The sequence below is a fragment of the Rhea pennata genome, chromosome Z, assembly GCF_028389875.1.
Source record: "Rhea pennata isolate bPtePen1 chromosome Z, bPtePen1.pri, whole genome shotgun sequence".
Lineage (NCBI taxonomy): Eukaryota > Metazoa > Chordata > Aves > Rheiformes > Rheidae > Rhea > Rhea pennata.
The window spans coordinates 53,115,388-53,129,892 of record NC_084702.1 but is presented as its reverse complement, the minus strand read 5'-3'; the positions used below and the strand labels follow the sequence as shown (position 1 = coordinate 53,129,892).

At 37.4% G+C, this 14,505-nt stretch overlaps 1 protein-coding gene across 3 annotated transcripts in view; it reads left to right on the top strand.

Moving 5' to 3' along the window:
- The window catches only part of XRCC4 (X-ray repair cross complementing 4), a 187,311-nt gene that overhangs the window by 18,776 nt on the left and 154,030 nt on the right, over positions 1 to 14,505 (top strand). For 2 of the 3 annotated variants that reach the window (XM_062599841.1, XM_062599842.1), the window contains exons 2-3: positions 406 to 555; positions 9,210 to 9,397. In XM_062599841.1, the coding sequence (XP_062455825.1) occupies positions 417 to 555; positions 9,210 to 9,397 (327 nt within the window). In that variant the 5' untranslated portion in view covers positions 406 to 416. Of the gene's footprint in view, positions 1 to 405; positions 556 to 7,284; positions 7,373 to 9,209; positions 9,398 to 14,505 lie in introns of those variants that run through there. The other variant, XM_062599843.1, reaches the window with a different exon arrangement.

The following is a 14,505-nucleotide window of genomic DNA, read 5'->3' as shown; positions in this document are numbered from 1 at the left end:
TTAAGTGGATTCACTTGGCTGTTTTAACTGCAGTCATTTGCTTTAGCTCCATAGTTGGGCTTACTCTTTCATATTGTTGATGCATGATTTCCTGTGTATGTTAGACTATTAAGATGGAGATTTGCCTCTCCCACCTAAGGAGTAAGTTTTATCAAATGTTGCCTCAGTAAGAAGTTTCTCTTGTTGTTCCCTGCCCCTTCTCCCCCCAGTTTTCTTCTGGAAAGAAGGTGCATTATGCTGATTTAAACTTGAGTGTTACTGGTAGTGTAAATGATAAATACTGAATGAAATGCTGATGTGGTGTTATTCTTGTGAGGATAGCAAGCTGGGCATATCTAATATTGTGAATGTATTCCTTTAATCTAGAAATTAAATAAATAAAAGATTATTTTATTTCCAAAACAGGTACCTGGAAAATGGAGAAGACTTTGAGTAGAATTCATCCAATTTCTGATCCAGAAGCAACATATTTTCTACAAATATCATGGGAAAAGGATTTAGGCACTGGCTTTGTTGTAATACTCAGTGATGCTCAGTGTGCATGGACTGGGACAGGTAATATTGGAAAGGAAAAAAGTTTTTTTTTGAATTACTACTCTTTTATTAATACAATTTTGAGCAGTATCTTTAAGCACTTTCTAAGCTGTGACCCTCATCTTGCATCCAAAAGTGTTTTTTGGAAATCACCTCCACTCAGTGATGGAGGGGAGGTTTGGTTGGAGTTCACCTGGGATGGTTCAGATCTCTCTGGAATCTGTGGAAAGCTGCATATCAAAACTAATACATTTAACACAGGGGTGTGCAATGTCTTGTTCTTTCTCACTAATGTAACTTCCTGCAATGTACTGCATCTGTGTAATCTTCAGATCCTTGAACAAATATGTCATGCAAGTATCATTTATGAGTTACATAGTTCATGAGGCATTTATTGCAGATGTATTTTAAATGGCTTAATAAGATATTGCTATTTAAGTGTAGATGTATTCAATGTAATGCTCAAATGTGTGAGTGTTCTCTTTTTTTTTTCCTAAGGAAGGTGTGTACATTTTATTTATTTATTTTTTTTTCCCTGGGGATAAATCACTAGAAAAAAGAAGAATACCCTGTGGGTTAGTTTGTTTGTTTTTCCCCACTCAGAAACCTGAATAAGAGGTTGGATCTTTTAATGTGTGCATGTTTCACTTCCTGCCTAGGGAAAGAAGAGATTTGTGTCCTTTAGAAATGTGTGTCAGATACTTGATTAAAAGCACTTCTCTCAAGGGCAATAGTATTTCAAAGGGAGGAAAAACCTATATATTAAACAGCCTATCACAGGCAAAAATGTTTTCCTGACCCCTTTTCTGAATTACAAGAACAGATATCCCTGTGGTTTCTTCCTTTCTTCTCCCCCTGCCCAGTGGAAGTTAAGATGTTTCTTCCTAGTCCCTTAATAAGCCTCTATATTTCAAATAGGACTACTGTTTTTCTAATGCTTTGTACGTTTTTTCTATTACAAGAAGCTTAATTCATTAGCTTTCTTCTGAATACATTTTTTAATCTTTCGAACACAGGAAATGCGACTAATTTAAAAGGAACCTATGTATGTATTAAGTCTACTCTTTTGTATTCCTCTTAACATTTCAAGCATTCTATTGAATAGGAGCTCGTGCACAAAGGATGTGTATGCACCCACGCTCTCTGCAATCAGATATGAATATCCTACTGTCAAATCAAGAAAAAGCTTCCTAAGTGTTTATTTTCAACATAACAAAAGAAGATGTTGATGTTGTTAAATGCTTAACTAATGAGTGTTCCATTATTTTTGTCTAAAAACTTTTGATATTGTCCTTATAGCTAGGGAAGGTGTTACTTTTAAAACCACCAGCTTAAAATTGGGGAAAAAAATGTTATTTTTTCATCTATTAGTTTTCTAAAACCTAATGTAACTGACAGAGTATAGGGAAAAAATGTGTACTCACAGTTTTCATTTTGTTAACTTCCTGCATCGGACAGAATTGCTGGATGGTCATTTCCTAAAAACAGAGGACCAGTGAGAGCAAGATGACCTCACTCTAAAAGGAGGAAAACCTCCCTGCAGTTTAGCATGAACACTGACTGCTCATCCAAAGGATAGAACTTTTATTATTTTGTAAGAAGCTGATCCATTTTCAAGGAATTCCTATCAAATTTGTAATCCTTTTAATAACTTCATAAGGAGTCAAAGTCCTTGTGCCTGAGACTTTTCTACTGTATAGGTTTGTGTTTTCATACATTCATAATTGCTTTTGATTTTTTTTTTTTCCTTCTAACTCAGCATATATTTAAGACTGCTTAAATCCCAGCTGTGAAACTTGGGAGGACAGAAAGCAGTGGTCAGAGTATTTTTTTGCTGTAGGAAATCCCGTTCAGGTTTCTTATGCTGTGGATAATTTTGCTTGGCAAGACATACTGGGACGTAAATGAGAGTTGTTGATGGAGTTGTCCTTTTATGGATTTTGTATATTTAATGTGATGATGAAAAGTGTTGGGAATCTTACTATTTATACAATATTAAACAATAAGGCATAATCTTGGGGCAGGGAGGGAAAGCATACAGGAATATTGAGTATAATCTAATATATTAATTTAATGTAGGGTTAAAGAGGGGGAATTTCTTCACTGTGAGAGTGGCAGAGCACTGGAACAGGTTGCCCAGAGAGGTTGTGGAGTCTCCTCCTCTAAACCCTGTTTAGACATGCTTGAGGTGACCCTGCTGAGCGGGGGTGGGGGGGGGGAGTTGGACTAGATGATCTCCAGAGGTCCCTTCTAACCTTACTGATTCTATGAAAGAACTGCAGATACATGCATTTAGGAATGTCACTTCTTCAAAGATTGGTTCTCTGTTAGTCCTTTAAGATACAGGAGTACAGAGCATACAGAGCATATACAAACACAACAGAAGAAAAGGAATCCCAATACTCTGTTATAGCATATTAACTTTACATTTTTTGACATTAAGTTTATCTAATTTCCTCAATGTTCATTTTTGTTTCGTTAGTGCTCATTGCTTTTTTAGTTAAACCACTCGCATACTCTAGCATTTCTGACTTACTTTTTCAGCCCTTTGCCTTTGCCTCACAGTGCAAGGGATACCATCCTTCTGTCTGCATGGTTTTGTTTGTTTTAAAATGAATGCTAACATGCTGGCAGCCTTCCTTCCCTCAACTCTGTCTAGCGCCCTGTACAGTAGATAAGCTAGCTAGTGAGGAGTAGGAAATGATTGTTGGCTGTAGCTTAGAGAAGTGTTCTGAGGGTAAATTTCATGCCTTTCTTCCCCTGCTGTATTCTTGCCACTTGTAATGGATTGTTAGACTCTCAAAATGAGCACTGGTCAACACTGTAACCACAATCCTTCACTAGCTTGTATGCTTAACTTTATTTCTGTGTGTATGTCCACTTTTTTTCACTAGAATTTTTCACCTGTGCCAAGTTAAGTTTCAAGAATGCACTTCAGTTTGCACATTGTGTTAGGAATTATGGGTTTGACTAGTATAGATAACAAAGAAGTTGGGGAAAAAAAAACTCTAAGCATCTATGAAAATAGAAAATGAAAATAGAATTCCACGTGTTAAGTAAATGCAGCATTGTTGCATTGTTTGTATGAATATTAAATGCTTTCAATTATATTTGAGAGTTGGATCTGAGGCTGAATGTGGTTGCCTTGGTTTAGAAGGAGATAAGGAAGACCTGATAGCGTAGATCTATAGCCTCCTGCTTTAACTGCTGCATGAGACTCACTTGTCTAAGTCTGTAGTGGTACCAGTTGCATTATGAAATTGATGCCTGTCAGCCTTAATGTGTGAGTGCTGATACAGAACTGCTCCTGATCTCACAACTGTCTGACAGATCTTTTTGTGTTTGCAGGGCTGTATCGTGGAGGCTCTGGCTCAAGTTCCTATTTGCCAGCTGCAGATACATTTGGCACATAAGGAAGGAAGCTATGGTGCAGCATTGCAGTTGAACTCTTATACTGGGGCTTTGCACTTAAGGTCCTGTTTGTAGGACAAGTGCCAGATGGCAATAAATGTAGCCTTCTGTCTTAGCCCTCTCTCCTCACATATCAGAAAAGGGTTTCACATATTAGAAAAAAAGAAATTTGAGAGGTCCATGTAGTGAAAGAAGGATGCTGTTGCTCTTACCTTTTTCTTTTCTTCCTCTAAAATGTAGACCTTACATAGAGGTCTTTTAAACTCTAACTTAGTGAAGGGGGCTGCTGCTTCCTTTTTGCTCTGTTTTCATTTATCTTGTTGGATTGAAGAAGTAACTTAAAGTGTAATGGTAAAACAAGTGAAAAAACATTCTCAAAAAGGATAATACTAAAATCTAAATGATTCAAATCATTTAGTTTGTTAGCCGTTTAATAGAGTATTTAAATGTACTATAGCTCACCAGTACTGTGGCATACAAAAACATTTATATGATTATCCATCTATAACATCTCCTCTAATAGATGACATGATACAGTTTCCATTTCAGGATTTCTTTTAAGGAAGAACATATTTAGGGTTTACAAATCTGTAGGTATATGCAGTTATAATATGCTTTACTTTTCCCTTGACCTCTTTTTCCCAGCCTACTCCTTTTCCCCCCCACCCCCATGTAAATAACACAACTTAATCTAAGGATGAAAACTTCTTTGTCAATTCAGAAATATTAATTATAAAATTATTTTATTTCTAGTTATTATAATGTACAGGAGTGATGTGAAACATACTTTCTTTAAATGTATAGGCATTTCTGTAATGTTTTTAATATTTACTGAACGTTTACAATGTTCAGACCTTGACCTTTACTACGGTGTTAAACTAGTCTGTGATAGTTTTTCTCCTGTGGTGTGTTGTTTTCTTGGGGAGGGAATTCTCAATTTTGAGCCCTGTCCAGTTAAGAAGTGGAGCTTTATGAAAGACTTCAGACTGTCATGGGTCTGTTATTTTACATATTTTACCTGACAAAGTGACTGACTTATATTAATTGAACCTTACTTTATCCATGTTTATATTCTTTTAACATGAACAACTCCGAAGAAGTCTAATTCCCTTGTGCATCCACTTGGTTTCTATCTGATTTTTAGCCTTAAATATCTGAAAGTGTCTAGGAAAAATGCCTTGTGCTAAAGGATAGCTAATATGATTGTGACACTAAAATCTATCCTTTTAACCAAGTGTATCTGCATGTTCAGATTTTCCACAGGAGGTGGTGGTTTGTCCTTGTGTCAGCTGTTTGTCTGTTTGCCTGCAGTGGTAACATCTGTGCACTCTGTCTTGTCACCTGCCTCTCCTTTTTTCTCCCAGCTGTTAGCCTGTGTTTTACAAACAAAATAAGAGTGGAGCATTAGTGACTGACCTTCCTTATCAGATTTTACAAATATATGGTAATCACTTAAGGTAATTAGTAAGGTAGTAATTATGTTTTTGTGTGCAGAAACAGTGGACGTATTTGTGAATGGATGACCTCTAACTGATAAATCAGGTTACAATTTATCAGGATTTAAAGATCTGTAAAGCTGAAGGCCAATCATATCCTACATGTTTTTCAAGTCTTACTTAAGTGTATGGAAAACAAAACTGAAGCTGATACTGACAAACAAGGAAGAATTGATTGAGGATGTGAAAGCTGGGGGTAGCCTTGGCCGCAGTGACCATGAGATAATAGAGCTTAGGATCCTGAGTGGAGGGAACAAGGTAATAAACAGGATCACAACCTTAAATTTCAAGACTTCAGGAGAGCACTTTGTCCATTAGGGATCTGCTTGAAAGAATTGCATGGGATATGGGCCTGGATGAAAGAGGGCCCCAGGAGAGCTGGTAGACTTTCTCCCCTCCCACCCTGAGATCACCTCCTCCATGCCCTCAAAAATAGTCCATTTCAATGAGCAGGGAATCAAGCAAAGGTGGCAGGAGGACCTGCATGGATGAACAATGAATGCCTAAGCATAAAAAAAAGATGTGTAGAAGAGGTGTAAGCTTGGACAAGTGACCTGGGAGGAGTATAGAGATGCTGTTTAAGCATACAAAGGTGGGGTTAGGAAAGCCACTGTCCATCAGCAAATGGACCTGGCAAGGGATATGAAGGCAACAGGAAGGGTTCCTACAGGTATATTAGCAGCAAAGAGAAGATGGAGGAAAACACAGACCCACTGCTGACTAGGGTAGGGGACCTGCTGACAAAGGACATTAAAAAAAAAAAAAAAAAAAAAAAAAAAAAAAAAAGTTGAGGTACTCAGTGCCTTTTTCACTTCAGTCTTTACTAGTAAAGAATTGCCTTCAGAAATCCCAACCCCTCAGACCAGTGGGAAGGTCTGGAGCAATGAAAACTGCCCCCCCTGGAGAACACTCAAGTTAGAGAGCACTTAACACTTACAAGCAAGTCATTGGACCTGATGGATAAGCTCCACAAGTACGCAGGAGCTGGCTGATCTCATTGTGAGGCCACTCTCGATTATATTTGAAAGGCTGTGGTGATTAGGGGAGGTTACTGAGCCCTTGAAGAAAGTAAATCTCCTCTGTCTTCAGGAAGGACAAGGAGGAGGATCTGGATAACTGGAGGTCTTACCTTGATCCTTGAGTATGCGATGGAGCAATAATCCTGGAAACCATTTCTAGACATACTAAGGACAAGAAGATAATTGGAGGTAGACAGCATGGGTTTATGAAGTAAAAATTGTGCCTGATCAACCTGATAGCTGACTACAATGAAGTGACAAGCTAGGTGAATGAGGAGATAGTAGCAGATGTTGTTTCTTTGACTTCATTAAGGCTCTCAATACCGTCTCCTGTAATGTGCTTATAGGCAGTCTGATGAAGTACAGACTAGATAAGTTGAGAGTACAGTGGGTTGAAAACTCGCCGAACTTCTGGACTGAAAGAATTATGATCAGCAGCATGAGGCTAGTGACTAATGGGTCCCCTGAAGTTGGTACTGGGGCTTATACTGTTTAATCTCTTCATTAATGACTTGGATGATGGGACAGAATGCACTCTCAGCAAGCTTGTGGATGATACAGAGTTGGAAGAAGTGGCTGATGCACCAGATTGTTGTCCGGTTGTTAAGAGGAACCTTGACAGGAGTGGAGAGATGGGCTAGCAGGTGTCCCATGGAGTTCAGTAAAGGGAAGTGTGAAATTGTACACTTGAGAAGGATTAACTGCAGTCACCAGTACAGGCTGGTGGCTGATGTACTGGGAAGCAGCTTAGCAGGGAAGGACCTGTGGGTCTTGGTGGAAGCCAGTTTACCATGAGACATAAATGTCTCTGTGTGCCCTTGCAGCAAAGATTGCCAACAACATCCTGTGCCGCATTAGGCAGAGCGTCACCAGCAGGTCGAGAGAAGTGGTCCTCCCCTTCTACAAGCCCTGGTAAGGCCTCATCTAGAGTGTTGTGTCCAGTTCTAGGTTCCTCAGAACAAGAGAGAGATGGACATACTTGGGTGAATCCAGCGAAGGGCTGCTAAAATGATTAGGGGACTGGAGCATCTCTCCTATGAAAATAGGCTGAGAGAGCTGGAACCCTTCAGCCTGGAGAAGAGAAGGCTCAGGGAGGGATCTCATCAATGTGTGTAAATACCTGATGGGAGGGAGTGTGATGGAGCCGAACTCTTCTAAGTGGTATCCAGTGAAGGGTCAAGAGGCAATGGACACAAATTGAAATACAGAAAACCATTTAAGCATAAAAAGAAACCTTTCTACAGTAAGGATGGTTGAACACTGGAGCAGGTTATTAGGGAGCTTACAGAGTCTCCATCCTTGGAGAATCTCAAAACTACTGGACACAGCCCTGAGCAATCTGCTGTAGTTGACTGTGTTTTAAGTAGGGAGTTGGACTAGATAATCTCCAGAGGTCCCTTCCAACCTCAAGTATTCTGTCAACCTGTGAAAATAAGTTGAACTTACTGAAGATGCAGAATTATGTCAGAAGTCTTGAAGTGTGTGAGGAGATAACTATCCCTAGCAAGTAATTATCCATTTACCCCACTGCTGTATTTTTGTGTGATGGGTTCATTTGCTAAATGGCAGCTCCTTTGCAAATATCAGGTTAGCTATTGTGTCAAGGGAAAGGATAGGAAAAGGGGCAATTTAAACAGACTTGCATTTGCTTAAAATGCTATTTCCATCAGTACAAATGCAATACATTTGCAGGTTTATGTCTCGGTATGAAACAATCTTCAAAGTAAGACACTTGTATAAAGATGAAAGATAGTTTTTTGAGGTGTCTATGCTTTTTTTTTTTTTTTTTTTGGGGGGGGGGGAGGGGGTCACTTGTGTGAAGGATTTGAAGGATTCTCCCCTGCCTCTCCCTTCCAGACTGTCACAAAAGAATTTCCTTTTTTATGTCTTGTTTTCTCAGATGCTGGATGAATCTTCAGAAAAATGCTAGAAATGTCTATCATCAAACAATGATAAGTGACAATCTAGAACAATCTTCCTCAGAAGATTGGTCACATAACTAGAAAAGGAAATACTTTTGTGATCCAAGTGGAGAATCTAAAATACTGTGCTAGTAGACTAGACATTAAAACCTGGATTGGGTTACACATGTACTACATGACCTCCTTCAGAGTTTTTATTTCTTGCACTTTGCCTGTGCAAGAAACTTGCTGCTCCCAGTCGTGTTGTTTGTGTTCACTTCCAAAGCAAAGGAATAAGTTTCTTAATAGATCTGATCTAATGCAAATTGGACACATCCTGCAAATGCAGAGCCTTGAATTTTAAACAGTAGAACATGGATTCGGGTATCTCTGGATGTATTCTTTGTTTTTGATTTGATGATTTTGTTTTGTTTTAAGATTGCAAGTTAAGAAATTAGCAAAGCGGATCAGGATTATGTGAGGGAGTGTTGCATATTTGCTATCTCTGGAGTGAGATTGCCCATTTTCAATGAAAATGGGGTGGGGGGACAACAGGCCATTAGTTAAAACAGACCTTTTTTTCTGTTGGAGGTTAGTGTTATAGAATAACTTAAGGCAAGTAAATTTGTGGGGTGGTAGTAATAAACCATTTTCAGACAGAACGGGGCATAGAACTTAGTTCTTATGAAAAATCTGTATTTAGCAGCTTGAATGGAATTAGTGTCTGGCACATAGATATGTCAAAGGAAGAAGAGACATCTTTAGTCTATCCTTTGAAGTGTGTGTATGTATGTATTTGTACATGTATGTACATGAGTGTTTCTCTTCCCCTTTTTTTTTTCTTACAGTATCTGAAGCTGAAATTTCTAGGGAAGCTGCTGACGTGGAAATGGATAGAGAAAAGTACGTTGAGGAACTGAAGAAAGCACTGATACTTGGAGAGCAATCAGCTGGCAAATATAACTTCGCTATTTCTAGAGGTGAAGAAAATACAGTGTGTCATTTCTCCTATGAAAAAAATCTGAAAGATGTTTCTGTAAGTATAGTTAAATGTTTAAATTTGAGTGCTAAACTGTAAGAATGACGTTCTGAGTATCCTTCTATATTTTATGATGTTCTCTAAGATCAAACAGACATGAGATACACATTTCAGGTTGAATGAATATTGTAAACTCCATTATGGGCTAAAGTAAAAACAAGTTTTGGGGTTTTCTAATACAACCTGAAATCAGCAGAACCGTTTTTATTACTTTTTTAAATGATGTTGAATAGGAGTATTATTTGCATAACTTAAAATTTAAGTTTTCGTTTCTGTTTTCTGTAAGTAAGGTATGCCTAGATGTTGGAGTTGCAGTTTAGTATTAACCTGAAATGTTCCATAAGCTGTAACTTCAATGTTTTTAACTCCTAACCTAGTATTTTTCCCTTTTCTGATGCTCACTATCAATGTATACATTTTTGATTTACTGGTTTCTTCTTTTTCCTTTTTCCTTATTCATCTAAAAAAGAAGAAATTTAGAAATAAGATTACTTTCAAATACCAAAACCAATTTTTTAAATCTGTTTTTCTATTACTTTAATTTGAAAGCTAACATTAATGCCATTTCAAGCACAAAACCTTTTTAATTTGTGACTAGAAATGCAGCTGTGCTGGTTTATTAACTGCAAAGGAAAGGAGCTTCTTTTAGGGGAAGGTAGTATAGTTTGTATATGTAGACACCTTTGGCTGTCACCAGTTGTGGTTTAGTGTTATGGCTTCTGGCGAGAAGCTAGTTTAAGGAAAACCTGTTTGTTCCTACTCTTTCTTCCACTGGAGTTGAAGATACACCTGTGCCAAAGTTTGTCACTGCTTTGGTTGTGCTAGAGCAGCTGTTAGTGACTGACCTCTCAACCACATCAATGAAATAATTTGGGTTTAAAAATGAATAGCTTTTCTGGCTGGATCTTTGCACAGATCTAGTTCATGGCACAGTTCTACAATCAGTTGCATTGGCAGTATGGAGGGAAAGTAAATTGGGGTGGTGAGATGATGAAAATGAGATTGAAGACAAAGGAGAATGGGAATGTCTCTTTTCCTTGGAAGAAAAAAATCTAGCATGGAGCTGTACCCCAGAGGCAATCAATGGTGTGCAAGGATTGCATTACCTATTAAAATTTGCTACTTCAGGCCATTGTTGAAGCGATCTTTACTCTTCCTGTGGCAGGTTACTTTGGGGAAAACAAGGATTGTATCACCTCTCAAGCACCTAACAGCGGTGTCTGACTTGAAACAAAAATCAAACCAAACTCCTCCCCCCCCTCCACCTTCTCTGAGATACTTCTGTTGAAGTGAAAGGTGAAATTTATTTTTTTTTTCTCTAAGCTGGAAATAGGCAAAGAATGCAATATATGTATGGATAGAAATTTAAGTGACAGTATGTGTGGGCTTTTCTATGCATGTGAAGGGATGAGGAAAGATTACTTTAAAATTACTTTAAAACAGCCTTCATACTACATAATTTTGAAGTGGCTCACTTAGATGCTTAGGTTAAGAGTTTGCTTCCCCTTAGCCAGTGGAGAAAGAGATTCATTGAACCTGAGTTAGGCTTCTTAAAAGGGTCCTTCAGTACCGGCATGCCTTTCCTTCTGCCATACAGAAAACTGCAGGACAACTTGGCTCTTAATTAAGTTGCCAAGTGTTAGGTAATATGACCTTCCAGTCTGCATTATTAATTTTTCTGTGCATTTACCCAAGGCCTTTTGGGCTCTGTGCTTGCTGCTCCACGCTTTTTCAGAACACGCAGGATCGAGTCCTGTTCACAATGGGTCACAGTCAAAGTGCTGTACTACAGAGTATTACAAGGTTAGGACCAAATTTTACTTAGAAAATGTGAACAGTAATTCTAACAGTCTTGGTTACCTTGTCTGTGTAACACATAATATATTCTAAATACCAGACAGATGAAATACATACTATATTTTATTAAGGGAAAATATCTTCATATATGTGGCCCCACCTAATATATGTTTCCATCAATTAAGACTTATTAGAAACTTAATTCTTATGAAAACGTCTTTATGTCAATTTGGGAAAATAATAACCTGGCCAAAGTGGTTTAAAAAACAAAATGTCCTAATTATTAGGCGTGCTTTCTGTATTGAGTGTAAAAAGAATGCTTTGGGGAAAGATAACCTTTTCTAAAGTGAAGGCACACCTCTAAGGTGAAAGCATACCTTCCTCCCCTCTGTTGGTACTGAATTAATGCCTATAAATAAATGGCCAAAGCCTTTATCAGAATTACCAATAGCTTTCACGTAGATGATGGAATGTGTTTCAAACTTCTGCAAAGTCTCTGTAAAGGTACTCATGCTATATATCTTCTGGCATCAGATTAGGAAACTAATCTTGAGCTTTGAACGTAGAAGGTTGAAATTCAGCCAAAATGCACATTCTCTGCATTTACTGCTGGGGAAACTTAGAGAGACTATTCTACAACGTAAGTACTCAGTTTAATTCATATATATTCCTTACCAGTGCTTACTATTCTGAAGGGAAACTTATCTTTATATCTTTTTGTTTAGCCACTATGAATGTTCTCTTTTTCTCTTTTTGTATCTCAGTAAGCGTGTATATGCACAAATTAAAACCTAATATTTCCAGACTTGGGAAGAACACTTTTGTGACTGTTGTTTAAAATGTACTGTATTTCTTTAGTTAGATGTACTACTTGCAGTCAGATAGAGCTAGATGTGTGAGTCTTCATGTTCTTTATTTAAAAAATGAGCATAAAGGAAAAGGAAGCAATCGGTTCCAGTTTTGGCAATAGTACCCATCATACCTGTAAATTCCCTGCTTCTCCTCTACTACCCCCATTATGTCGTCAGTCATCGTTGTGCGAAAAGACCGTTAAATTACCAGGAACAATTAGAAGATTGCTATCCTTAAACCTAAGTAGTGTGTTTTATCATTTGATGTATAACAAAAAGAGGTTATGGAAAGAAATGCATGAAGATGTCATTGACTGGGAGTTTGAATACTGAATGTTAACAGTTATAAAATCTTCTGAAATGGATTGGTATATTTGTGAGCTACAAAATGGGTATCTAGTCATGCAGCTACCTATTATTGCAAATGCACATTTTGTTCATGAGTGAGTACATAGGATTTTATGCATTCTTGGGGATGTATCTTTTGTTAAAAGTGTATACATAGTTGTATGCACAAACTTGTTTGTTTTAATTAGCATTAATAAAACCTACTTAGAGCATGGGTGTTGATTTAACTGTGGGTAACAGTCATCTATGCCCATCCTGTTGGCCAATAATTTCCAGGGCAGTGCTCTGATATAGTTCTCCATCCAGTCGGGATAAACCTCTAATTTCTATCAAAAGTGAATTACAGAGTTCCAACAAGACATTTGCCTTTGTTCTTCTGAATATTTCACTGTTTCTTGTGAGTTATGTCCTGGTTCTCTTGATGACAAATGGTATGTCCTGGTCTCCTATTTACGAAAGGTATGTACACACTATGTAAATAACTGCTGGCCAAAAAGGTATATCTGTGAAGTATAGCTTATCACAAAAGATCTCTGAACTTTAGATGTATAATCCAGCTAGAATGAGCATATTAAAAGCACCTCGAAACATTTACAGTTATTACTATAGGACAAGTTATTTCTTACTCTGTCTTGCTGTTAAGAAAATCCGTTTTTTAAAGATACTATAGTTTATTTAAATAGTTTCTTTATATATTTTTAATTACCAGTAGTTAGTGACAGTAGAGTGTTTGTTAATTTTTGTTACTTCAAATCACAAAGTGAAAGTCTGTGAGGAACTTAGTGTAATAGTAGTAATAAAATTCCAACTTTTATCTACTTCTTGCTTCTGTGAGAATACATACTCTATCCCTGTGCTATAGTGCTATACCATCTTGGTAGATCAGTTGATCTTTGTTCTCTAAATATCTACACATGTGAGATGTGCTCTGTTGGTGCTTAGTGTGCTTCATATATAAATTAGTTTGCTTTAAGTTCCTGTTCTAGCATAAATAACAAAAGCTTTCATATGTTAGATGGTAAGTTTGTCATGATTTCCTACTGCATAAGAACTTAATGTTAAAATTTTAGGCATAAAAATGCTACACTTAAAATGTTATGGATTAGTAATTTAATAATTATCAACTGATATGAAGTAAAGTTAGCTATGTCACCACTGTCGTTTGACTTCAGGCTGATGGTGATATTTTTCAGTTGCTTTCAAGGTCTTCTGAGTATTGTTTTGTGTGCTTGCATATTTGTTTTTTAGTTTTCTAGTAGGGAACTTCTGTTGGTGACTTTGGACTAGTGACAGATAATAGTCATTTAATAATGATAAAATATGTAAGATATTGAAATTTTCTTTAGTACAGTTATGGAAAACAAATGATATTCTGAAATGATTTTTATCTTCTTTGATAGCAACCTGCTAAAGAAAGTTTACTTAATCTACTTTCTAAAATATAAAGCTGTACCCCAAACTGTACTGTGTGGTCTGTAGAAGTGCCAATAAGAATAATGGAATGATGTTAAGTAAAGGAAAATATAGGCATATTAGGAAATATTTTCTAATGTTGAGATCTTTTTTTTTATTATTGTTGAAGTGCTTGCCAGAGGATATGGTAGCAGCCCCATTGCTTCAGTTACTTAGTACCAGATTGGACAAAAGAGTGGAAAATATATTATACTTATAACTATAAGTAACTATTCTGTTTGGTACATTAGATGACTTAATAGGTGTTTTCCATCCCCAAAATCTGATTGCCTGCCAGATTACCATTGACATGAGCTCCCTCAGACTGTGGTGCAATGAATGTCCTCACCAAGAAAGTAGTATGCACATTATAAACCCTGCCCACCCCACAAACTGAGGGTTGAAGAGGAATAGGATGGAGAATGTAGTTTCTGCGAGTTTCCTCATGAGAGCAGGTTCATCCTCACTCTTTAAGTGCCACAGCTTGTATGTTCAAGTCTTGCTCTGTCCATCATTGTCTGGGTGAGATGTTTGGCAGTGGTAAATCAGACAGGTGATTCCACACTATAACAATAAAAGCTGGCATTGTAAACATCTTGGGGAGGTAAACTTAAAAACAGGTCTTTTAAGTTCAGTTTGGTTTTTCTTACCTAGCTG